General features: G+C 39.7%; 1 protein-coding gene across 2 annotated transcripts; it reads left to right on the top strand.

Moving 5' to 3' along the window:
- Window positions 1–31: 31 nt before the first annotated feature.
- Window positions 32–25,659, top strand: BST1 (bone marrow stromal cell antigen 1). 2 transcript variants are annotated; one of them, XM_038400734.2, is made up of 10 exons: window positions 32–329; window positions 7,196–7,325; window positions 8,615–8,750; window positions 9,320–9,402; window positions 10,840–10,916; window positions 16,267–16,359; window positions 18,248–18,334; window positions 18,887–18,946; window positions 23,827–23,952; window positions 25,417–25,659. In XM_038400734.2, exons 1-9 carry the CDS (start codon window positions 151–153, stop codon window positions 23,945–23,947), a joined length of 966 nt encoding a protein of 321 aa, XP_038256662.1. In that variant the 5' UTR covers window positions 32–150; the 3' UTR covers window positions 23,948–23,952; window positions 25,417–25,659. The 2 variants fall into 2 exon arrangements, with proteins under 2 accessions (XP_038256662.1, XP_038256661.1); XM_038400733.2 differs by lacking the exon at window positions 25,417–25,659 and having other exon boundaries at window positions 33–329; window positions 23,827–24,220.
- Window positions 25,660–27,822: the final 2,163 nt, after the last annotated feature.

Below are 27,822 nucleotides of genomic sequence, written 5' to 3'. Positions count from 1 at the left end.
ATAAAGTTCGTTTTCTATCGGACTCTGCACCTAGAATCATTTAAGTGCAGGGCCATAGCCTATATTGATACACAAATATAAACTGCAGTCTTCTCTTTTCCATTTGGACATTTGATTTTATTTCTTTATGACTTTGGTTCTCACTATTTCATGATGAACAGCTTCTTCTTGCCTCTGTTAGTAGGTCTTCTTTTCAGTAAAGATTATGTTAAACCCACAGAAATAGATGGGAAGAAGAAATGGAAAGGTGAAGGTACCACACATAACCTGGAGAGCATTGTAATTGGAAGATGTTATGAATATATTAGAATTGTGAATCCAAGTGTTGGGTAAGTACTTTTCTCTTTCTGAATCAGTCTCCACACTTTAATGGTTTTACAAATCATAGGCCTGATACTGCAGTCTTAATCATAGGAGTAGTCCTGTTGAAACCAACATATTTGTAATTGTTGAGAAATCCATAATTCATCTTTAAAATAAATATATTAAAAGGATCGGGGGTGGGGGGACACAATATTGTCAGGAGTTCTTCAGATTTTAGCTGATCTTTCCTTTTATACTTTAGGAACCTTAATGAAAAAAAGGTGAAGGGACAGGATATCTAATTTAACCCTCTTGTGCTTTATGTTGTAATGTATGAATTTCTGGGAGCCGAAACCTGGCCTTATTGACATGTTTCGTATAGTAACTTTAACTGTATTATTTTAACCCTAAATTCTAGTTCCAATGAATGATACAATAGACTTGTGGACCCATATGAATAACAATGGTGAAAACATGTTGAAACGGGTGAGATGAGAATTAAATAAGATTTTAGCTGAAATTGGTGTGACCCAGGGTTTCATTAGAACACATTTTAACAAAGACTAAGATTCTGAGCTCATCCTGCAAAAAAATTAGGGATTGACTGGAATGTTTAGATTAAAACAAGGCATATGCACCTTTCTGACAAAAAAGAAATGTCTTGTTATAAGACACTCATCTGTTCTGAATAATGTAACATTTTGTAGGAAGCGGGGGGAACAAAAAGCTAGTTCCAAGGAGATTAGAGCAGAAGGCTTCTGGAAAGAGACTAAGAAAGATTTCTAGAAGAAAGAAACAAGGAGAAACAGAATGTGACAAAGAATATCAGGATGAAAGTAACAGATATAAATCTAGTAATTGGACCAGCTAGTCTGCATCTACAAAAGATTATTCCAGGTGAAAACCTAGGCTGGAAGTTAAATATTCTTCTCAGACCTTGTTCAGCAGAAGCTGAGAAGTAACCATGCACTTTAGCAAGAGGTAGAATTACCCGAGTCAGAGAAAATTCTTTGTACCTTAAGAGAATTATTTAGGACATTAGCTGTTGCTCATCGGTTTCAGAATCTGAGATTGAATCCAGAGGGAGATACCCAGGCACCTAATACCCAAGACCAATCTTGGGAGAAGAACCTAGTCAAGCTATATTTAAGAAATGAAGGATCCAATCTTATATCAGCCAGTTACTACTCTTGTTATTAAATGCCTGGCTGGAGTAACATCTAAGAATTTCTACCTTAATATACAGCTAAGAATTATTTAAGATACATAAATTCCAAGGTTGTAATTTGAAAGCCTCTGCAGCATACTGGATAAAAGATAGAATAACTCTTACTCGAGTAATGCAATAAGAAACTTTTGCCTAGGTTGAGCTTGTTATTTCTTTAATTGATAATGCTGTTAACTGAATAAAATGAGAAATGCTCCATAATCTAAATTTTGCTTAGTGTTGCAGTGCAGAGCATCAACTATAGAACTACATTGTGTTGTGATATGACCTTTTGATTTCTTGCTATTAATAGGTATTAATAAAAGTAGAATTTAGTTTACTACATGGATGGAGTCCCGCGCCCTCCGTCTTGGGCCTTACTGAATGCTAATACTGTACATTCAGGCTCTATGTCTGTAGCAATTGTCAGCCTTCTAATAAAACTTTTCAGAAGTTTAAGACTTTGTTTAATTTGAGTTTCAAATGACTAATTGCCCCTACTGAATCTTGAGTCTTCTCTTTTCTTCCTTTTCATATCCACCAAATTATATTTCAAAATTTAGAGTTAACATAGTGTGCGTGTGACTTAGGCACTTTTGAAAATTTTACCCTATATGATTAAAACTAGTCTGGTAAACATTTTTGAACAATATTTATGAAACTGCACTTTGAACTGTTATATTTTATGAACTGCAACTTTAGATAGCATATGTCTATTGTAATGCCATCTTAGTGTCTTGGATCCCACACACATATAATATAGCCATATATGTATGCCAAAACGACATTAAAACAATATTAAGGTTGCAAAATCAAGCACTCAAAAGTTAGGAAATGCCAGAATTAAGGGTGCCCGGCATCACACAGTAACTCTGTGGCACAGTCAGTATAGAACCTAATTCTCCAGTATGGCATTCAGCTTCCTTAAATAGACCATCCTTTCTCTTCCTGTAATCCCCTGCAGTACACAACTTCCAATTTATGTATCACATGAGGCAGGGGTCTTACAGGCAACAGCCTCATTTACTACACAGCCCTGATTTATCCCCAGAGCATCATCCAGCCTGTACACTAATAAGGCAGGGGTCCTGTGGAAAAAAACAGTAGGTGTGAGTTAAAGATTTTATCATAATGCATATGCACAAAGGGGCTGAATTAAGGTTACACAGGCAACCTTTATTCTGACATTTCCTATTTTTTCAGTGTTTGACTTGGTAACCTCAACATTCTTTTAATGTAGGGGTTTTTTAAATGTAACTTCCTACATTTAGAAAAACCTGAAAAATCAGATATTCCATCCTGTGGAGCCATACTGACCTCCAGTTTAAAATCATCAGCAAGGTTTAGACCTTTGGATCCTCTAGCACTTGAGCTAAGTAAATAGCAGTAGTAATAGGCTGTCGTCATTTATGTGGACCAACCAGTAGAGAGAGATGAGACAGTTTATTAGTGGGTTTCACAGCTCTCTGACAAAAGGAATATACAGATTGAGGATTTACTGATTCAATCCCAGGTTCTGTAGAGCAGCATGTTCTAGTGATTATAGATTATATTATAAGTTATCATAAAGGGTTCTACCTTAGGCCCCATCTTTGCCTCTTACCCCCTCTCTTCCTTTCCAACCCCAACACATGCACACACCCCAAGTTCCTGACCCCTTTTCCCTTCTGGTCCTATCTATCCCTCCCATCTCCCTCTCTTCCTATCCATCCTTCCTCACTTCTGAGATCCTGCCCCCCTTTTTCTCCTAATCTCTCACCCCTTGCTTTTGCCCCCGTCACCTCAGCTCCTATCCACCTCCACAATCAGTGTTTGTTCCTTTCCCTCTCTGGCTCTCGTCCATCCTTCTGCTCTGCACCCCGTGCTTCCTGAAACTCTCTTCTCCCCATCACCCTTTCTTATCCCTCTGCATTCCAATGTGGCTGCTTCCTCCTCACTACCTGTGCATCAGCAGTGCAACATTAAGAAAATAGGTGAGACAGTCTCCCTGCTCTCATTTCCAGTGCCTGATAGCACAGTGCCCCTGGCAGCCAGGTGTAACAATTGAAGATTCAGCTTGTCCCCTGCAGCCCTGGTCTGGACTGGAGCATACTCAATTGCTTTGTGAGGAGGGAGGTATATGTGCAGTCCAGCTGGCACACAGGAGCTGTGAGGAGATGGAGCATGCTCAGCACAGACAGAATCTTTGGATAATTGAGCTGCTAAACTGTAACATGTCTCTACTAAGCACATGTGAACTGACATTTCACTCCCTGCCAAATTTCTGTTTCCTGCTCCAAACGATGAAAACTAGGGCTTCCCAATAAAACTGGTGGTTTTTATACAGGCAAAAAGGTTTTTTCCCTTAATCAAATTCTCAGAAATATGTGACCCATTTTGGCTGAAGCTTCCCAAAAATATTCAACCCAGGGCAGACACCTGCCTTGGAAAGTTTCAGCCTGAATGGTTGAAGTTTGGCAAATTCATAAACAATTAAAAACAGGGGTTTATAATGGGAAGTCAAGCAACCTTAACTTTAGATGGCACTACCGGCTCCACCTGTCATTATAAATTACAGGAACTTAACTAAATGCAACACAAAGGCCATTTTAAACAAGTCAAGAAATGCAAAAGGTAAGAATCTTATAATACCTTTATGTTGCTCACATTTATATAAGATCTAAGGCTCTGATCTTGCATTGTGACCCATGTAGGCAGACTACCTAACTTGAGTCCCACTGAAGTAGGAATGATTGAAATAAAGGATGGAAATTAACACATGCTCAAGTTCTTTCCTGAATTGGAACCTCAACTAGCATTATAAAAAGCACAGCTACAAAATTACTGTCAATATTATGTATTTTTGTGTTTTCCCATAGGCCCATAAGATAAAATTTTGTCACAGATTCTGTGACTCTCAGACTTCCATAACATCTTCAGCGAAGGCCCCGGAGCTGTCAACCACTGTGGGTGGTGGGGGCCCCACAGTTGTCAGGTGCTGGCCCCAGAACTCTGAGCTTCCGCAGGCTGCAGTAGCCCCAGAGCTCTGAGCCGCTGGCCCTGCAGCTGTCAACCACTGTCGTGGGCAGCGGGGGCGGAGGGGCAAAATTGTCAGTTCCCCCCCACCCCAAATTATTTTTAGTAAAAGTCCCAGACAGATCACAGGCTTCTGTGAATTTTTGTTTATTTCCCCAAACCTGTCTGTGACTTTTATTAAAAGTAACCGTGACAAAATCTTAACCTAACCTATAAGTGAATGCTGTAAATCTAAACAGCATGGAAATTTCATACTGCAAGTGCAAAACAGATATTTATTCTTTATAACTGTAAATTATTTCTTGTTTATTTGCAAATTGGCCCAAAGCTAGTTCTTACTGAGGAGGAGCCACCTGCACAGTTTCGGCTTGTAAAGTCCTGTGCATATGCAAAAACCCCTAACAAAAAAATTTAAATGGATAAAGGATTTTTTCCATTCTCACATAACGCATAAATGGATGTATAGAGTTTGTTCAAACAATTACACAAATTACCTTCAGATTAAGACCAAGCATTGAAAAATTTCAGACAAAAAAGGAGATTTTTTCAGAATGTTATCAACATGTGAAAATAAAGGATTATAATGAAAGTCTCACTGTCACTATATTGGAGGTTTCTAACAAGCAAATGCTACATTCATGCATACACACACTTCTGTAATACATATACACATGGTTCTATAAATTCCATTGGCTGGCAGTGTAGATTACTTCTCATTCTTTAGCTGACTACTACAAAACAAATCCTGTACAACTTGTTGCTGTCTGTATTAAGTTTGCCAGGAATCACCCTTATATATGTGCCTTCCCTACCCCCACCCCATAGTTTTGTAGTTGCTAATTAAAATATGTTCAGTAGGGGAGCAGAATAATACTTCTGATTTTGTATTGCATGCTGCTCAAACATGAGATGACGAGTGATGAAAAGAAAAATATGCAGTAAATGAATTGTTCAGGTATTTACTTAAATTCCCATTGAAGTCAGTGAAGATGTTAAGTGGTGACCTGATCACAGTTTACAAGTACTTACATAGGGAAGAGATTTCTTATAGTAGACGGGTCTTTGATCTAGCAGGAAAAGGGATAATGAGATCCCTGAATCCTATGTTTCAGTTGTAATCTAGGGTCACTTAGAGCTTTGATCGCTGTGGCCAAACTCTGCTACAAATGGTTCTTTTGGGGTTAGAACATTTCTAAGTAATAAATCCCATTTTCACTACTTCTACAGTACTGCATAGCAAGTCCTTGTAAACTGGAGTAATAGTAATAGGATGAAATTTAATAGTGAGAAGTGTAAGGTTATGCATTTAGGGATTAATAACAAGAATTTTAGTTATAAGTTGGGGACGCATCAATTAGAAGTTACGGAAGAGGAGAAAGACCTTGGAGTATTGGTTGATCATAGGATGACTATGAGCTGCCAATGTGATATGGCTGTGAAAAAAGCTAATGTGGTTTTGGGATGCATCAGGAGAGGCATTTCCAGTAGGGATAAGGAGGTTTTAGTACCATTATACAAGGCACTGGTGAGACCTCACCTAGAATACTGTGTGCAGTTCTGGTCTCCCATGTTTAAAAAGGATGAATTCAAACTGGAGCAGGTACAGAGAAGGGCTACTAGGATGATCCGAGGAATGGAAAACTTGTCTTATGAAAGGAGACTTAAGGAGCTTGGCTTGTTTAGCCTAACTAAAAGAAGGTTGAGGGGAGATATGATTGCTCTCTATAAATACATCAGAGGGATAAATACAGGAGAGGGAGAGGAATTATTTAAGCTCAGCACCAATGTGGACACAAGAACAAATGGGTATAAACTGGCCACCAGAAAGTTTAGACTTGAAATTAGACGAAGGTTTCTAACCATCAGAGGAGTGAAGTTTTGGAATAGCCTTCCAAGGGAAGCAGTGGGGGCAAAAGATCTATCTGGTTTTAAGATTCTACTCAATAAGTTTATGGAGGAGATGGTATGATGGGATAATGGGATTTTGATAAGTAATTGATCTTTAAATATTCAGGGTAAATAGGCCTAATCCCCTGAGATGGGATATTAGATGGATGGGATCTGAGTTACCCAGGAAAGAATTTTCTGTAGTATCTGGCTGGTGAATCTTGCCCATATGCTCAGGGTTTAGCTGATCGCCATATTTGGGGTCGGGAAGGAATTTTCCTCCAGGGCAGATTGGAGAGGCCCTGGAGGTTTTTCGCCTTCCTCTGTAGCATGGGAATGGGTGACTTGAGGGAGGCTTCTCTGCTCCTTGAAGTCTTTAAACCATGATTTAAGGACTTCAATAGCTCAGACATAGGTGAGGTTTTTCGTAGGAGTGGGTGGGTGAGATTCTGTGGCCTGCACTGTTCAGGAGGTCGGATTAGATGATCAGAATGGTCCCTTCTGACCTTAGTATCTATGAATCTAAGTCTCATTATGAATACTATGCCGTACATGGTTTTTGCTGAATTGCTGTAAGAGTCTAGCTGAATAACCCTAGTGCAAATCCTCATGTCTTAGATACTAATTGATGGGCTAATGATTTCATTAATTTAGCACAAACTTTTCCCCCCTTAATAATCTTAGTTTTATTTCCTTTTGGGGATTGTGGGAGGTTGTGAACAAAGCACATATTGCAGGTCTGCTATGGGAAAATAATACTACTATTTGTTTTAATTATTACAGTGAGAAGAACTGTACAAAGATATGGGAAGCTTTCAAAAAGGCTTTCATTAATAAGGATCCTTGCAACATTTTACCATCGGACTATGAGTTATTTATTAACCTGTCACTGCATAGAATTCCACCTAACAAGGTACTGATTATCAATGGTGTGTTAATGATCATCTATCATCTCTCCCCTGATTTAGCAGTCCAAAATTGACCAGATTTGATATGGTGGGCCATGCAATGATTTTCTGCCCACTTTGTGGGTTGCAGACCAAAAGGTTGAGAACCAGTGTTCTTGACCTTGACTCCACAGCAATGAAGTGTCAGAGAGATGTAACATGGTTTAGAATTAGTTGCTACAATACTGAACTTGCAGCCAAATAATTATGATTTTAAGCTGGTCAGCACTATTACAGATAAGTATGTGTCCAGTTAAACAGCTGAAAGTGTATAAAAGCCCTCAAAGCACTTTAATTAAACCAACCTCAAAACCCATCTTATGCATGTTTAGAAGTAAATATCTTCATTCAACTCTGTCAAGTGAGCTCTCTAATTTCAATGTCACCATTGTGAAGGATATGTTTATACTAGAAACCCTACAGTGGCACACCTGTGCCACTGTGGTGTAGACACTACAGGGACAGGAGAGGTTCTTCCATTGCTGTAGTAAATCCACCACTCTTAGAAGCAGTAACTAGGTCGACAGAAGAATTTTTCTACCATCTAGCAGAGTCTGCACCAGGGCTTAGGTCGACAGTGACATTGCACAAGGTAAGTAGTTAAGCCAACCTAAGTTTGTAGTGTAGATCAGACCTTAGTTTTGTTTTACTTGTATTTAGGGCTTGTCTATATGGCAACTTGTGCGCAACAAGTTGGGGTGTAAATCTACAGCCTGCCAGCCTGCCACACACAAAGTGGTCATGTGGACCCTGCTAAAAGTTCCATAGTGCTACTTTCAGTGCATGGCAGCAGGGTCCACATGGTCACTTAGTGCACTGAAGTTTCACACCCTGTCTTGCTGCACACTAAGTCTCCATATAGACAAGTCCTTAGTGTCTATATACCTAGCTTTTCCTAAACCTGTCAGCTCAAGACAGGCAAATTCTAGAAGCCTGGAGTCTTTCTATAGCTCAAGTTCTGTTCTCACAGTGATGTAAATCCCCCCGCAAAATCCACTGTCAAGTTATACCAGATTTACACCATTGCAAGGGAAAACTTTGTCCCTATAACTTTTAGTTTAAGAAGTATAGAATTGTTTTTAAAGTATTTAATTGACAGTAGTTTGATTAGAACAAGCCATCTGTGAGATTCTGAAGTATTTAGAAATCATTTTAAAACATGCTTTAAAATGTTTTCCCGGCCACGCAGAAGTGACGGCTTCATGCACATACATCCAAAAGATGATATGGTTTTTGTTTTCTTTTCTTTCCTTAGTCTCTTTTTTGGGAAAATAACCATCTGCTGGTCACTAGCTATTCTGATAGAACTCGTCGCTACATGCCTCTTTGTGATACTTTAATTGGTTCATTTGGAGATTTCCTGAACTGGTGTGGACAAGCAAACGATACTGGTCAGAAAAGAACTGATATAATAAAAAGTTGGTTATAAATTCATGGTGGGGCTAAAAAGATAATTGATTGCTTTGTACTGGAACTATGGGTCGGATTCTGCTCTCATACTCCTGGTTTATGTGGGTAACTCCCCTGAAGTGAGTGTCCTGATTCTCCCCTGGCTTGTGCTGTATAGACATTTACACTTCAGCTGCAGCTGAAGCATACACTGTGAAATTTTGAAGGAGGTGTTGTGATGGTGGATTTAAGTCACCTTTTCATTTCCCGGATTCTGGGGCTTTCTGTGCACCAGACCAGTTTTCTGACACGAGTTAGAGCAGTTTCCACAGACAAAGGGGTCTATGCTTTGAGACCATAGCAAGTCATGGTTTGTACAAAATGTAAGGGCTGGTGAAAAGGAGGAGAGAAATGGTGCCGTACTGTCATGGATGTATATCCTATCAGATCTCCAACCATGCAGAACCTAGAACAAAAAACACATACAATATATATTTTAAAGCCACTTTGGATTTTCTGTTTCCACCTGTCATCATATCTTTAATAATGAGCACTGTGTTTCTTCCCACAGGATTTAATTATGATTCCTGCCCTACCACAGAAGAGTGTGAAAATAATGCAGTAGAAACTTTCTGGAAGATTGCATCAATCACTGTAAATCATACTGTTTACATTCATAAGCATGTCCATGGAGATGGTTCAGAAAGCTTTAGTAGGGCCAAAAGATTTTTTTTCTGGAATTCTTATCTCTAGCGTAGGCATACCCTTAAGACCTTGTATAGACTATAACTTAAAGGTGTGATGTAAGGAGGAAAAGCATAAGGTTGACTACCTTATGTGTTAAAAATGCCATCCACCCACCTCAGTGGTTGGAGGAAGATGACTGGGCAGGCAGCAAAAGAGGACAATTACAGCAGCAACAGAGGGAGACATTTGATGAGGGACACTGGGTAGCTCCTCCCTCCTCCCCTTCCCCCCCCCCACTTATAGTCTGGGGCACCTATTGGCCAGCTGGAGGGAAGGGTGCTGATTGGCCTGCATCCCCCAGCTCAGAGATTTGACTTTGAGCACAGACCATGTGAAGCCTCTTGCACCTGTGTTCCGAGTGGGGCTGGGGAGTTTTTTCACCTTTTTCTCAGCACCTTCAGTCCACAGTAGGTTAATTAAGAATGTGCTTAGTACCTAACTGAGGTACTTGCTTGAGTTCTTAATTTGTCACAGTTTGTGGACTGTTTTCAGTGCCGTTAAAAGGATACAATGAACAGTTCCCCTAGGTAAAAGACCTGGGATTTTGGTGATGGACCTTGGGCTCAGGGGATAGAGTCAGACCTTGTGGCCCTTGCAGGCTGGGATTCCCATCCTTTTGCACCCTCTGTTCCCTCATGGGGGTGTGGGAGTGGGTAGGACTTAGAGTGAGCTGAGTCCAGGGCAGGTAGGCTGAGGAGAGCCGCCACCCTGAGTTATGGGTTACATGGTAAAAGCTGACTAAGCAGATGATTTAAGTTGTAACCCCTGCACTGGAACCACTTACATGACTGGTATATGAGAATATGGGTACAGGTAGTGCCCTTTCCATGTGTTCAAGTTAACAAAAGGTGTGGCCCGTAGTTTAAAATCCATCCATATCCTCATTTCACCACTGTGTCCAGATCAACTACAGATTGCCTAGGATTTTAATGTGTTAGTGTACGTGTTAAAATAGACCTTTTTCTAGTGAAAACAAGGCCTAGGAGATCTTAATGCTCACGAAAGGTGCCAGATTGACAGTCTTGAAGATGAAAATACAGCAAGTACAACACAGAGTTGCAGTGCAAAACTTCTCACAGTGATCTGTCAAAGTGCCCCAACCTTGCCCTGGAGGAACCACTTCTGGGGTTGAGAAGACAGATCACCTTTTATAGCCATTAAGTTCTAATCCTCTCTACTGCAACTGCCAGCTGGGGAACCAGTTTTGATGGTGGTTTTGCAACTTGGACATTTTCACTTATTGCCCCCCTCCACTGGCCATGACTATTTAGTTACCGTTTATAATCTGTATATAAAAATCTATAGCGGATGTTTTGAAGTATAATCTTCCGTTATCTATTGCAGTATGCAAAGCAGAGCTCGGGGGTAATATATGTTATGCTGAATGGTTCTGCGATAGGGGGCGCCTATCCAGTCAAAGGGTAAGAGAAATAAAGTAATAGTGTGTTAATATTTTAGGGTTTGATTGAGAAAAATCAAACATTTGGCTATTGTACCACACAAAGCTGTGGAAGTGAAGAATTTTCAGAAGTCTGTGGCATCAAAGCCAATCTTTTTATTTAATTTAATTTATTTATTTATTTAAACTAGACCTGGAGTACAATTTTAGAAAGCACTTGGGTACCTGTTGTGCAGAGTCCTGTATTTTAATTTGTCAAAGGCAACAGAAGTAAAACTTGACTGTTACACAACATTGTTTATAAAAGCAAAAACACTGAATTTGTCCAGATGAAAAGGTCTAGTGCTACCACCCTGTGTTGAGATGATGACTAGTAAACAAGAGAAGAATGGAATCAGAAATTAATGGATCAAAATTGCTGTGTTAGAAAGTAGGCCTAACTGGAGGACAAAATAACGACAGGGAAGGGTGATTCCATCCATCACCCCTTTTAGGGTCCTTAAAAGAGACTTTGGGAGAGAGAGAGAGAGAGAAAGAGAGATCAAAATGCAAGAGGACAGGTGGACTGAAAGGAGAGAGTTCAACCATCATGGCTACCACCCCCATTGTCTCATGAGACCCCAGGAATCCACTATTACACTATTGGACCTGAATCCTCCTGATCCAGAGAGCGCTGTCCTGACCTGCCCAGGCCAGAGAGGGACCCAGAGTGCATACTTCAGCAACTTCATTGACTTCAGATAAATCCTGAACACCAGGTGGAATGTGAAACTTGGTTTCCCACTCTCCTCTCCTCCCTCAGGTGTCTTTTTTCCTTCCTTGCCTCCTCTTTCCTGTTTCTCTCTTTTTGCCTTCTGTTTAAAAAGAGTCTGGGTTAGCAGGCAACAACTTTTGCAACACTTTTCTGAAGCTGTGACCATCAAGGCAGCTAAAAGCAATGTCTTAAACAGCCCTACTCTGGTACAAGTTTGCCAGGTCTCCAAGTGGCTGATAAGATAGAATGCTATGTTTGTATTTCTCCAGCATTGAGATGGCTAGTAAGAGTCAGCATCAAAGACAGGAGCTGCATTTTCTATCTTTACTATTTTTTTCTCCCCTTTTGTGTTAAAAGGGTTTTTAAAGGTGACTGTTGCCATGAGACTAAGCAGGCTGAGATCTCTATACTTGGAATCCCAAATCCTGTTTAGAACTCTTGATGTTGTAAAGTAACAGAGTCATATTAACAGCTTTGACTCTCTGGGCCCATTTATTCCAAGGAGATGGAATACCACACTTGTCAAGATGTCTGTTCAGCAAAGCACATGCTTAGGGTTACCATATTTGAACATTCAAAAAAGAGGATAGTCCATGGGGGCGGTATTTGCTCACACTGCCCTCCCCCGGTCCCACCCCAACTCCACCACTTCCCCACCCCCATTCCAACCCTTTCCCCAAATTCCCACCCTGGCCCTGCCTCCTCCCCGAGTGGGCTGTGTTCCCCCTCCTTCTCCCTCCCAACCACACGAAACAGCTGTTTTATGGCGCAAGCTCTTGGAGCTAGGGGAAAAAAGCAGGCACTCTCTCAAGTGATTGACATTCACTCTCTTTCTTGAATGATCAACTCTTCTTTGGGGAAAAATAATAATGGCAAAATCCCAGACGTTTTTAGATATTTAAAAATTCCTCCCAGACAGCGATTTAAGAACCAAAAAGCCAGACATGTCTGGGAAAATGCGGACGTATGGCTACCCTACACATGCTTGACTTTAAGCACTTGTTTATTTTTCACTGAAGTGGAACTTGACAAAGCCTAAGTTCTTTCCTTGATTAGGCCCAAATGAGAAAACAAAACACAGGGAGACTCCAAAAACAATAGGTCCCAAGTGGTTGTTTGTGTTGCTGTACACAAGGCCTGATTCATTTGCTCTCCAATATTAGGTAATTTTCAAATCATAAGAAAAAGGAATAGAGACTTTTGATAAAGAACAGAGATACGTTTTAACAAATTCTAAGATCCAAGTGACAATCTGATTATATAGGTCAGGGCACAGGGAATACAGCTCCTATTTGAATGATGATTAGAGCAGGTGACTTCCCTTGTTGGCACAAAGTAAAATCTGTTTCTTTTTTAAACAATAGGCTGTGGTTAACAGTGGTTAAACAGCCATTCTTGTCCAACATAATACTCTTAGTTTGCTACTTTCCTTGATAATCTGTTCCAAAGGTTAAATTCAGCATTGCTTGGAGTCTTTAATCAAGATTGAATGTCTCTCTAAAAGATATGAAGGAGTTCAACCGCAGGTTATTGAGTGCGATAGTGTTCACTTATGTAGTATGTAAAAATACTTCTCTCCACTGCAGGAATTACTATGTGAAATTCTGTGATCTGTGTTCTGCAGGACTTCAGATAAGATAATCAAAGGGTCCATTCTGGCCTAAAATTTCTTCTGTTTTAGGCCACATAGCTGGTACAGTACAGAAATCAAAATACTTCTGTAACCCTTCTGCCCGTCAGAGTTGGCAGCAACAAGGGCCGGGTTCAGTATCTAGGGGTTCCATTCCAATAACACAATGCAAAACTGGCTCGAGCCCAACCCAGTGACCTGGGACAAATATATACCACCTCTGCTGGGCGCCTCCAAGAGGCAATACTTCCCCTCTCACAAGCACATAGTCTGAGTGTAGCAGAAAGCCTTTTAATAACAGAGAGAAACAATGTGGCATTATGTTGGGGAAACACCACTAACAGGATTCATAACACAACCCATGAGCAAAAAACCCCCCCAAGCAAATTGGGGCGTGTCGTTTCCCTTTGGTTCTTGAATCCAGGAACCCCAAATCATCCAAAGTCCCAAAAGTCCAACGACCCCAAAGTCTCTGTCACTGGTCAAAAGTTCAGAGTTCAAGCCCAAAATTCAAAAGTTTATCTGCAGATTTTTACCTCCCAATCTGGGTGGAGATTGGGGGGGGGGAAGGGGTTAAGGGGCACCTTACGTGGTCCAAAGCTGATTTCCACACCTCTCCATGGGGTTCCGCTCTGCTCGCCACCCCGTAAACTGCTCTGCTCCACCAGCCACTCTGCTCGCCGTCCCGCAAGCTGTTCTGCCATATATCTTCAGGCTCCCCAACTACACAACACTCAGTGATTTCAGCTCTTAGTAAGTTTAGCTTTTGTGATTTCAGCTTGTAGTAAGGGAGCCTGAGTGCTGGTGCACCATTAGCCCAAAGTGAATTCAGCTCAGCAGCCTGTAACTAGACTCCTAATGGAATCAAAATTAGCTCTGATATTTTTTTTTTTTTTCCCACAGTGGAGAGAGGAGGAAGTGCAATTAGCATGTGGGGCCCATACTACCCAGTGTTAATACCCATCCCCAGCCTCTCTCTCTCTCTTCACTGGGTTTTGGAACCCATGACTCTTGCCTAGTGAGTGCTGCTTAGTTGATGGTGAGTCCCTCCATCATAACTAAAGGCCGAGTATAGTTCCACTGTCCTTGATTCACATAATCAGGATAATAACGGTTTATTCCTGCCCCAATAACAGAGAAACTGGGGCTCCTACAGCAGCCAAAGTAACCATCTAGGCAGGTGTGCCTATGCAAATGAGATCAGCCCCTGAAGTTCTTTTCCACAACCCACCATGACTCACCACCAGATGTCAGGGTAAAGCTTATCCTGACTGCTTACACTTCAAATAATTCTTGTAGAATCCTTGCTTTTTTCTGTCAAGACAAACTATATTTCAAAAGACAGCAGGCCAGATTTTCAAAAACACAATTGTAGATGCAAATAATCACAGGTAACTTTTTTTTTTTTTTTTTTAAGAGTTACGCAGGCACAACAGATATCATGCAGCTGCCTTTATATCAAGCAATTAGACATCTAACTTAGATGATCTAAGTTACTTCAGTTTCTCCTGCACATAACTGCACCCATCATTATTTGCCCTAGCATAACTATATGGATGAACAGGAAAGCTGGGATTTCATTTAAAATCAGGCCCAAATCCTTAATTTATACATTTTTGTTTTATTTTTGTTTTTTAAAGACCGATGCATTAGAACACATTTTAATGCACTATGTTAAAATGTTTCTTTTGATTTGGCACCCTCCATTTGATTTGGAGAACTCTCAACTCACACTTTGTGCTTTTATTATTCTATTTAAAGACTTTTTTTCCATTAGTCCATCATCAGATTTAACTGAAATTATTTTTGGATATGCCTTGGATAGTACAACTAACAGTCACAAAGACTTAGAGACAGGAATATAGAAGACCTTTTTTCGGATACAAAAGTTCTCAGAACTTATGACAGGAAAGTCACACAACATAAATACAGGTTTCAGAGTAGCAGCCGTGTTAGTCTGTATTCGCAAAAAGAAAAGGAGTTCTTGTGGCACCTTAGAGACTAACAAATTTATTAGAGCATAAGCTTTCGTGAGCTACAGCTCACTTCATCGGATGCATTTGGTGGAAAAAACAGAGGAGAGATTTATATACACACACACAGAGAACATAACTTCCTCTACTCTTTGCCAGTAAAAATGATCCCATCTTAATGACTCAATCTGCTCTGATAAATCACTCCCTAAAACCATAGACCTTAACCTTGCAGCAGTAAGGCTGATTGTATGTAAAAGGAAAAATGTGGTTTAATATTTTACTATTTACATACTCCTGATCAGATGTGAGATCAGTTGGTATAACTCCATTGACTTCAGTGGAATTATTCCAGCAGAGAATTTGGCCCTCCTATACCTGGACTTTTGAATATTACACTATTTAACAAACAGCAAACCTGCCTATGGAGGATTCTTCCCAGGTCAGAATGGACAGATTTTTTTTTAAAAAACCCTCTCTTATGATCTTACTTGTTCCCATGCTAGGTATTTTATACCCTTTTGACTTACTGCTGTGATTTTATATCTACAAATATATTTGTCTTGTGGTTGTTACTCTTCCTTCTATTTTAAAAAACAAATCCCATGCTGTGCGTGAAGAAAGGCTGCTCTTCTAGGGTTGTTTTGTTTTGTTTTTTTTTACTAAATACCTAGTTGTTTGTTATAAGTGCTGCATTTTAAACCCTTATTCCACCCACATCTTTATTAATAGAGTCTTATTCTTGCTCCACCCTGCTAAGATCATCAATCAATAAAACAACAAACTTTGGTTCCATACACCCCATAAACTTTGGGAATACTCAAAATTGGAATCAGAATTTTGTATCTTAGGTTCTGCCTCTGATAATGAGCCCAAAAGAAACCATAGGTACAAATGACCTGGACCCAGATATCCCATTGAAATCAATGGGAACAGAATCAGAGCCCTAGTTACTGAGAAGGCGAAAGATCTTTTCTGTTCTATGTAATTTTAAAGATTTGTTTTCTTTAACCAGTTTTTTTGCAGACTATGAAGTGCCTAACTTCCAAAAAGACAGAATTTCACGAATTGAAATCTGGGTCATGGATGACATTGGGGGACCTGACTTGTAAGTTATAGGTCTTAAAAAAAAAAAAAAACCCTAATCCTGTTTTTCTTCTTTTGAATCTGTTTTTACAGTTTTCACTTTATTTTTCTCTATTATTAGATTGCAGTAACGTTCAAAATGTGTTTGATGCATTCCAAACACAAACCACAGTGCCGTCCTTGGAGGGTGTACAGTCTTTTTAAAATAAACAGTTGATGTGACCAGAATTAGGCACAATCAAAAATAATGTAAGGCCCTAAATCTTCTGAGTCAGTAGGTCTGTCAAGGTTCCTTCCCCACTCTGAACTCTAGGGTACAGATGTGGGGACCTGCATGAAAACCTCCTAAGTTTACTTTTACCAGCTTAGGTTAAAACTTCCCCAAGGTACAAACGATTTTACCTTTTGCCCTTGGACTTTATCGCTGCCACCACCAACCATCTAACAGGTATATAAAACTGGGAAAGAGCCCTTTTGGAACTGTCTTTTGCCCCAAAATCATCCCAAACCTTACACCCCCTTTCCTGGGGAAGGGGAAGGTTTGATAAAAATCCTCACCAATTTGCATAGGTGAACACAGACCCAAACCCTTGGATCTTAAGAACAATGAAAAAGCATTCAGATTCTTAAAAGAAGAATTTTAATAGAAGAAAAAACAATCACCTCTGTAAAATCAAGATGGTAAATACCTTACAGGGTAATTAGATTCAAAACATAGAGAATCCCTCTAGGCAAAACCTTAAGTTACAAAAAGACACAAAAACAGGAATATACATTCCATTCAGCACAACTTATTTTATCAGCCATTTAAACAAAACAGAATCTAACGCATATCTAACTAGATTGCTTACTAGCCCTTTACAGGAGTTCGGACAGGTGAAAGGGTTTTTCCTCTGGCCAGGAGGGATTTTAAAGGTGTTTACCCTTCCCTTTATATTTATGACAAGGTCTATGTAAGAAGCAGTTATAGAAGCAGGCCTTAAGTCAGGGCAAGGCAAATACAGGTTAGACTAAATAAGAACCATCTAAATCCAAAGTCAAACTCTGAGGTTTAAAAAAATGTCTTTTCACTGTCCCCAGTGCATTATTTTTCAGGTTTACACCTCTCTGCAGTTCATGGTTCTGGAAATTAGTAGAAGTGGTGAAATGCCATAAGAAGGTCTCTTCTCATGGAACTTGTGACCAGTCCAACAACAAGAACTACTAATAGTTTTGAGAGCCTGAATTTGGGAGATTGCCAGCCCAATTCTGCAATCCTTGGAGATTTAAGTATTCATCGGCACTTTTAAGATGCTTATTTGGACCAAAACTCTTGATCAGCCATTACTATTTTATTCAGTTAATTGAAGTAAATTTTTATCCAGCCACAGGAGTTGAGGTAGTCAGGGAAGCACTCCATTATTGGAGTTTAAGTCTGAATGCTCATGTCCAACAGCAGGAGTTCTAAGTAATTGAGGAAGGACTCAAGCACAGTTTGTGGAGTCTAGGCCAAAGTTCCAGTTGTTGCAAAGCAAATATAAAACACTATCACTCATGAAAGTGTATGGTGAATTCTGATTTGGTAGCATTTTATATCAACTTTGCACAGGTGTAAATTTGAGTGCACAACATACAAAGTAGTGGAGAATCAGGCCCCCTAAATTTGTAGTAGTCCAACAGGCAGCTGCCTTCTGGTAGTAGACTTGTTTTTCTAGGTAATTGCTGTTTGGTTGCAAGATACCAGAGTCTGGCCAGCTTGCTGAAATTCTCCTATAACCTACTATTAAATTCCCTAAAAAAATCTGCTCTAATTATGGAACATTAAGGTTCTGCAATTAAAGCCCTAGCTGCCATAGCAATTGACACTATGGAAATTAGCAAAACAAACAGTTAACTAATAAAAGACTTTGTTAACAAATCTCTTTTTACAGGGATTCCTGTGGGAGAGGCAGTGTACAAATTTTAGAAGAGAGACTCAAAATCATGGGTTATGACATCACCTGCATTGACAATTACAAGTAAGTGGAATTTCTTTAATAAATATGAGGTATTTGCTATGGTTTTTCAGAAATTTTAACCTACTTCTACCCATGAGTATTCCCATACCAAGGGACCCACTAATCTACTATGCTGTAGCTTTAGTAAGAAATTGACATCTGGAAGTGATAATGCCACTTTCCTCAGCCATCTGAGCACACCTCCACTGATATGGCAATTGTACAGTTTGTAATTTTATTATTAAATGCAACAGTGTCCTCACTCGGTATCAGACACAGAAGATGGCGTAGTCCCTTCCACTTAGAGCTATCAGTTCAAATAGGAAATTAAAATCGGAACAACAGTTATACATTAACATTCCCTTCTCATGTCTGCAGAATTACTTACAGTAGCTGTACTTACTGTGATACCCAGAGCTTCATTCTAAATTAAATACCATTAAGAAGGGGAGGTTTAGGCATCCAAATTGTGCATCTCTTCATTTTATAACATCGTTCAATTTGTTTCACTTCCTCTTTTATTTTGCTTAGTTTTCTTACTGAGTGATGCTAAATAAAATAATTTCATTACAGATCTGTACTGCTGTTAAAGTGCCTGGATTATCTTAATCACTCTGATTGTTCCATTGTTTCGTAAGTAAACATATAAATAAAATCAAACTTCTATGCCATTAGAGCCAAATGAATAATTCACAGCTAATAATTTATTCAACAGATTTCACCTGTTCTACTGACTGCAATTTGTCCATGACAGCTGTATCAAAATATATTATTTTGAAATTATTCAGGAAACAATTCCTGCTCTATAAATTGTGCCCAAGCACTTAGTTGCAAGTATCTGATATTCATAATTAAAGTAGCGTTGATTAGTTTTGACTAAACACACAGACCACATGGTATATTGCTGTCCACTGATTGCCTGAGCATAACTCTTAGAATCAAGTATCTCTTGCATATACTCACAGTTAGAAATGCAAAATTTGCTTTCCACAAACATTCTCCAATAAAATTGAGATCATAAATCAACTATAAGACTGCAAATCTAAATAAGAGCACCTGTCCAATTATGTACAATGTAACTTTCAATTCCCAATTTCAAGGAGGTACAGTATTCCTATCCAAACATTCAGAAATCTAATATTTCACCAATACACTTTTATGAGAAACATATGGAAACTTAAACACAAGTGGACACATTCATCTTTGCTGTAAGTCCAGCAAAATACATCATGGATAAATTTAACCCAAGGGGTGGACAGGAGAATTCTTTGTAATAACTGCAAAAATGTTCCCCAACACAGAAACAGCTGAGGTTGAAAGGAAAAATACCAATACCTAGTGCTGAATTTGAGCTCAGGTTATTAAGAAGGCCATGTCTCCTAAGTGACCTATATTTGGTAGTGATAATCCATTGGCCTAGAACAAGTATATAATATACAGAAATTGGGTTTGTGCATCAAGCACAGAGTACATAGGACTGTTTATTGTTCAACATCACATGGCTCTCCCACACTCAGGCAACAGAGGAGTGCTATTGCTGCTGGGTTGGGCACACTCTACCCTCTCCTGCACTGAGTAGGTGTTCGAAGAGCACTTCACTTAGCACAGAGAAGAGAAGGATATGCATGAGATTGCAGCGATAGTGCTTCAACCTCCTTCCACAGGCCTTAGATATAAGATTCATCTTTAAAGCTCCTGTATCTCAGAGAACGGGTAGTGGTGTTCTGACCCAGCAGAGTTCTCTGTTGGATAGCTTTTCCCTATCTTGGCATATGACAGTCACAAGAGCATTCCCTTTGGTTCCATCACCCAAAATTATTCCCTGGCACCAACCACTGAACATGTGAACACAGCATTTGAGAGACAACAAATGCTCACATCAATATGAGCAGATTGTGTTGAGGTAGCAGATCATCAACCTTTCCAAGCTTACAGAGACACTTCTTTATTGCTAAAAGAAAAGGAGTACTTGTGGCACCTTAGAGACTAACAAATTTATTAGAGCATAAGCTTTCGTGAACTACAGCTCACTTCATCAGATGCATTTGGTGGAAAATGCTGTGTGTATACCATGTACAGGGTTGTAATACTGTATGAGCCGAAGTGATTTAAAATAAATTGATTCCTTATTCTCTGAGTGATTGACAAGGTTTTTGCTCCTAAGTGGAAAAGAAATTGTGACTGCCAGTCTCTACCCAACTTGTGAAACCCACAGCCCCAAAAAGCCAGTAATTTTGTGAACAAACTGACTATTAGCTAGCTCGAGAAATCTGAGCTTAATGGGGCTCTTCTTTTGGATGCTCCGAGTTCTTAATGGATGATTTAAGAATATAAGAATGGCTATACTAGGTCAGACCAGTATCCTGTCTTTCAACAATGGCCAATGCCAGGTGCTTCAGAGGGAATGAACAGAACAGGTTCAAGCAATCCATCCCGTCGCCCATTCCTAGCTTCTGGCAAACAGAGGCTAGGGACACTTCACAGCATGGTTTTGCATCCTTGCCCCTGCTGACTAATAGCCATTGCTGGACTTATCCTCCATGAACTGATCTAGTTCTTTTTTGAACCCTGTTATAATCTTGGCCTTCACAACCTCTTCTGGCAAAGAGTTCCACAGGTTGACTATGGGTTGAGTGAGCAAATACATCCTTTTGTTTGTTTTAAATCTGCTGTCTATTAATTTCATTTGGTGACCCCTAGTTCTTGTGTTAAGAGAAGGAGTAAATAATTGTTTAATTTCTCCACACCAGTCATGATTTTATAGACCTCTATCATATCCTCTTTTAGTCGTCTCTTTTCCAAAAGTCCCAGTCTTATTAATCTCGCCTCATATGGAAGCTGTTCGATATCCCTAATAATTTGTTGCCCTTTTCTGTACCTTTTCCAATTCAAATACATCTTTTCTGAGATGGGGAGACCACATCTGCACGCAGTATTCAAGATGTGGGTGTACCATGGATTTATATAGAGGCAATATGATATTTTCTGTCTTATTATCTAGCCCTTTCCTAATGATTCCCAACATTCTGTTTGATTTTTTTACTGCCACTGCATATTGAGTGGATGTTTTTAAGAGAACTACCCACAATGACTCCAGGATCTCTTTCTTGACTGGTAACAGCTAATTTAGACTCCATCATTTATATGTATAATTGGGATTATGTTTTTCAATGTGCATGGCTTTGCATTTATCAGTAATGAATTTTATCTGTCATTTTGTTGCCCAATCACTCGGTTTTGTGAGATCCCTTTGTAACTCTTCGCAGACTTCTTTGGACTTCACTATCTTGAGTAGTTTTGTATTATCTGCAGATTTTGCCATCTCACTTTTACCCCTTTTTCCAGATCAATGATGAATATTTTGAACAGTATGGGTCCCAGTACAGACCACTGTTTACCTCTCTCCATTCTGAAAACTGACCATTTATTCCTATTCTTTGTTTCCTATCTTTTAACCAGGTACTGATCCGTGAGAGGACCTTCCATTTTTAACCCATGACTGCTTACTTTGCTTAAGAGCCTTTGTTGAAGGACCTTGTCTAAGGCTTTAAGTACACTATATCCCCTGGATCACCCTTGTCCACATGCTTATTGACCCCCACAAAGAATTGTAGTAGATTGGTGAGGCATGATTTCTCTTTAGAAAAAACATGTTGACTCTTCCCCAACATATCAAGTTCATCTATGTGTCTGATAATTCTGTTTTTTACTATAATTTCAACCAATTTGCCTGGTACTGAAGTTAGGCTCACTGACTGTAATTGCTGGGATCGCCTCTGGAGCCTTTTATAAAAATTGGCATCACATTAGCTATCCTCCAGTCATTTCTCTCTTCTGCAAGGGTTTAGACCATATTACTCAAAGTCTTGTGTTGTGGGCAATTTCCTTAACTGAGGAAATCTGGATAGGAAACCTTTTGGAAACAGTTAGTGTCTTGTTCTTTTCACCTAAGTGCTAAACATACCATCTCTTCCGTACTACCAGTCACTGCAAGCATGGGACCCGCCTGTTCCCTTCTATCTGTCTCAGTACTTATATGACTACAATCACCACAGAATCTGAGCATGTCTGTAATAACAGAGCACCTTCCTTGTGCTGGCCCTGATTCTGCATGTTACTGAATGCCTCAACTCCCACTAACCTGCCTTGCACGAATGGGTCTTACTTCCCTTCCTTGGTACATCCCTCCTAAGCTTTCTACACCTTCTTTTATATTCAGCTGTGTGTGATCATTCTGAAATCCTGACTCATGTTCAACTGCTGTTCACATGCTACCCTTTTCCACTTTGGCCTTCAAAATTCCCTTTTGAATATTTGCTACTACCACTGGAGTTCTGCACCTGTGGCAGCTCCACCATGGCCTGTGCCCCTAGCTTCAAGGCCCACCACAACGGCCTTCCTCCACAGCATTGCATAACCCCCACAGCTCTCACCACTGGTGATGACTAGGAACACGGGCATTCCGTAGGACAGGCTGAGTGGTGATGGCTGCCCAGTCACTGCTCCATCTGAGATATGAGTAGGCTAAAATGAGAAATCAAAGCAAAAAGATACTCCCATGTAGCAATAGCTTAAAAATCTGCAACAAATGACCTCCTTGGTAATCTTAGCTTCTTCTCTCCCCTGAAGAAGATCACCAAGAAGATTGTGATTTGTTCGAATGCCTAAGCTATTACAACTTTTTCTGAGTACCCTTCCAGATTTTGTTAACTCCATGAATAGATCCCAATTATTAAATATGCTGATAATTTAATTTATTGACAAATATCTTTTACAGAAATGGTTGTTTCACTGTTAAAGACACATTCCAGTCAAGAGCACAACTAATGTTTTTACACTTAAAGAATAAACATTGAAGCTAGATATTCAGGTCTTTATTACAAGCTCTACTGCAGCCTCTTTTACAGTGGCTCAGTGCATAAAGCACCTAAACAGCTGGCTTAAGTGGTGACTAGGGAACAACCTCAGCACATCGGTCAGGTAAAGTGATTTAGGTGGCTTTATTCTGCACTTAAAACCGTTGTCACATAGGCATACTGAGGGAAGTTGCATGTCAGAGCAGAAATGGCAGTGACCAGAGGCTGCTGTGTGGCACCACTCTAACTTACACCGAGGGCCATGCTCAACCTCAGAATCCTGGAAGTCCAAAAGGTGGATAAATGCCCTTTTACTGCCTCCACACTTCGGCTGTACCTCTTGTGAGGAGACTCGGGCTGTAATCATTATCTGTGACATTGTGGCATTGAAATTGACCAGTAGGTGGCGTACAAACGTCAGCAGAAAGAACTCCAAATGCAGTCTGGTACTAAGGACATACAGTTAATGCAGGATTCTGTGCACAGATTTCCAGTTTATAAAACCATGACAGCTGAGCAGTATTGAGAGTCATTTCAAGAGTCATTGTACAAAGATTTCTGAAGCTGAATTTTCAGCTTAATTTTTGGACTTCAGACTTCAGCAAAGCTCTGCTATTTCAAAGGATATGTACTTAAAATCCTGTTTTTTTTCTTTAGGTCTGCACCCTCAACACAAAAAGGACTTGTATCTCCAGACAGAGACGGCAGCTGGAGCAGGCTCATTTACACTATTTTTGTAGTATTTGTTTTTGAGATCTGCTTTAACCCACTGAATTAATCTATGTAATTCAATCCTTCTGTTTGCCTCCGTTGTCTGTAAATTTGGCATTATCCTGTTTCAATGTAATTCCTCCCTTAATTCCTGGGATTTCAAGTCTGTCTATTAAACCTCATCATAGGCCACCCACGGGTTTCACTAAATCTCCTAGCTTGCTGTCCAGCAGTGCATGTGTATACTGTTTAGATAATGTCATTCTGTACCAAAAAATCACACCTTTGTTTCTTTGTGTTTGTAACAACTTACATCCAGTAAAGTGACTTGTTTCAAAAATAAAAATAAAAATAAATAAAAAAATAACCTATGTAACATTGCCTTTGACTCTTCTGCTGCTGGAATCCGCATCCATGCTTTCATCTCTCCTTATCTGGGTAACTCCCTCCTTGTCTGTGGCAGGTTTCAGAGTAGCAGCCGTGTTAGTCTGTATTCACAAAAAAGAAAAGGAGGACTTGTGGCACCTTAGAGACTAAAAAATTTATTTGAGCACTTGTGGCACCTTAGAGACTAACAAATTTATTTGAGCATAAGCTTTCATGAGCTACATCTCACTTCCGAAAGCTTATGCTCAAATAAATTTGTTAGTCTCTAAGGTGCCACAAGTACTCCTTTTCTTTTTGCGAATACAGACTACCACGGCTGCTACTCTGAAATTTATTTGAGCATAAGCTTTTGTGAGCTACAGCTCACTTCATCGAATGCAACTTGTCTGTGGCCTCACCCTATTCCAATTCTCCAGAATCCCATGATGAATGGTACTGCCCCTTTATTCACATATCAGGAAGCAGGGCCACACCACCCCTATTCACAAATAGCTTCATTGTCTCCTCCCCCCCCCCCCATTTCTGTATCTATTTTAAAACTGCCTTCTTGTTTTTAAAAGGCTCCTTCTGCCTTAGGACCTTGGGCTTCATTCTCCCCTGCCATGCACCTTATGTTATCTGCACCTCTGTGAAGTGAGCGCAGACTGAATGTAAAATGCTATCCCTTGTGTGAATGGGTGTTTTAGGTAGCATCTTATTTACATTTGTAAAAAGTGAGTTTAACAAAACAAAGAGTAAGGCAATGGAGAATTTGGCCCATTGTTTTCACATGCGGTATATCCATCACTATCAAAGTTCCTCAGATGGTTGCTTCCTGCTGTTTGGATTACCAACAGCCAGCTGATTTGCCCAAGGCCCATCACAGCAGCAGAGTTTTTCTTGAATGCTTTTAAATGAAAAATTCAATTTTTCCAGTTCAAAACAACCTTGTTTTGAAATGCAAGATTATCGGGGGAGAAAAAGTAAATTAAAAATGCTCAAAATTTAAATGCAATGTTTCAATTGATCCAACCCCCCCTTTTTTTCCTCCCTCCTCCCTCTCGCTTTCTCTCTCATGTATCTTCTGTTCATAAACATTTTCAAGATTTTGAGGTTTTTGTCCTGATTTGAGACAGGAAATTTTCTTGAAATCTCTTTTTTTTTTTGCAGGACTGAAAAACTATTTTCAATCCAGCTGCAGAGAGGAGACACCAACGCAGTCTTGACTGTCTGCTGAGCCAGCGCCATCTACAATCTGAAGGTCCAGGGTGTCTGTCTATCCCCAACCACTGAAATTTCCAGACTGAGGCTGTACAATGTGGGATATATTTAAGAAAATTAAAATACTTGCATTTTTCTAAAAGAATTTTACACATTTATTATTTTTTGCATATTCACTACTAATTTCTATGTATGTTTGTTAGCAATGAAGCTGATTGTGAGCTATTGGAATGTTTATGTTCTCATTTAGCTTAGCAAGAAGTTTCCTTCCTCCCACTCTGATATTATTTAACTCTCCTACTTTGTCATATGGTATGCATGAAAGATTCAATAGCAAGCAAAGTTATATTGCAATTTATTTTTCTGGTCTTGATTCTTGTAGTAATCAAGTCAATTCCATCTCAGGGGCCTTGATGTTTACATACTTCAAATATTTATAGCCATACCAGCCTGTATATTTCAAATACCCTGCATGGGCTCATGCATTAAGGTTTTGTGCACATAATTCAGACACTTGCAAAAGTGTAGACAGCAAAAGGCATGTATATGTTTGACAATTTGGGCTGTCATGTGCACCTTAGATAGCCTTTTGAAATGTTCTTTCTGCACCTGCTCATTTTTGTTGCTTTTCTCTAAACTCTCTCCCTAACAATAGCCAGTAGAGTCACAGCGGTATTAACCTTCTATAACCTTGACACATCTCAGATGACCAGAGCAAGGACATGGTCAGTCTCTTACTAGCACACTTGCATGTTGCACCATATTACACTGTGAGCTGTGAGGAACAGACATTGTCTCCTTTTCCTCCTCTAATGACAATCACATATCCAAACTATCCTTTAGTCAGAAATTGTCATGCCCCACTGCTTTGTGTGTTCTGCCATGGAACTGATCCATAGATTAACTAACCACCACCAATATCAGGCCCAGAACTCTTAAGCAACCTACATTACCTAAGCATTCTAACTAGCCACCTTTTGGTTTTAAGAATCTGAATAGTCAGCAGGTTTAAAACAAACAGAAGGAAATACTTCTTCACACAATACACAGTGAACCTATGGAACTCATTGTGAAGGCCAAAACTATAACAGGGTTCAAAACAGAATTAGATAAGTTCATGGAGGATAGGTCCATCAGTGGCTGTTAGCCAAGATGGTCAGGGATGTAAACCTATGCTCTGACAGGTTTCAGAGTAGCAGCCGTGTTAGTCGGTATTCCCAAAAAGAAAAGGAGTACTTGTGGCAGCTTAGAGACTAACAAATTTATTTGAGCATAAGCTTCCGTGAGCTACAGCTCACTTCATCAGATGCTCAAATAAATTTGTTAGTCTCTAAGGTGCCACAAGTACTCCTTTTCTCTATGCTCTGAATGTTCCTAGCCTCTGAATGCCAGAAGCTGGGTATGGATGATGGATCACTAGATGATTGCCTGTTCTGTTCATTCCCACTCAAGCACCTGGCATTGGCCACTGTCGGAAGACAGGATACTGGGCTAGATGGACCATTGGTCAGACCCAGTATGGCCGTTTCTTATGTTCATGTGAATACACTTGTACATTTTACCTAGAAGTGCAGCCATTACTGCCAGTCCCACATGACATCAGATGCATTGTAGGAAGTGCTGAGAAGTTCTATATGAATAATATGTGTTCAAGTGTAAAAATGTAGATTTAGTTCAACTAATCTAAGGAAATGATAATATTGAAAACTTACTGTATCACATCAAGAAGATTCCACTACACTGAGAATCATATTGCATCAGGTTACTATTTCCAATGAGTTTCCCACACGTTTCCTCAAATAAGTAGTAGAGATAGATGTGATTTATTACAAGACTTCTTAGACAAGGGTAAAGCACTTGATAAATTTGTTGAAAAAAGCTCCCCAGAAGCCTAATTCTGAAAGGTGCGGAGTCCCCTCCATCCCAATACCAAGTGGACTGTTCAGAATCTCTGGGAATGGTGTGAATTCAGCATTGTTTAGGATTAGAATCCAGTTGCACAAATCACACAAAGTCACCACCCATATTCACAAATTCACAAACAGTGGAAAACTGAACCCAAGAGGCAGACAATGCCAGCAGACCAGCAATGCAAGTAAAAGACATTTGGGTACTGCAGTTTCTCCAGGGAATCACTGATTGTTGTTCTCTGTAATTTGAAATTAAACCATCACTCAAGTCACCAGCAATTATGGTACTCAAGCTTCATAAGAAACTCTTTACCAGGACCACATTTATATTTAAAAATAGGCACCACAATGACCCATGGTCCTCTACCCTACTAGCAAAAGACAATGTATGCAGATGTACACTTGTGATAAAAAAAAGAAAACATGAAAAATGAGAATTTTAAGC

The sequence above is a fragment of the Dermochelys coriacea genome, chromosome 4 (genome assembly GCF_009764565.3).
Source record: "Dermochelys coriacea isolate rDerCor1 chromosome 4, rDerCor1.pri.v4, whole genome shotgun sequence".
Taxonomy (NCBI): Eukaryota; Metazoa; Chordata; order Testudines; family Dermochelyidae; genus Dermochelys; species Dermochelys coriacea.
This window is presented reverse-complemented; position numbering and strand designations above follow the sequence as displayed.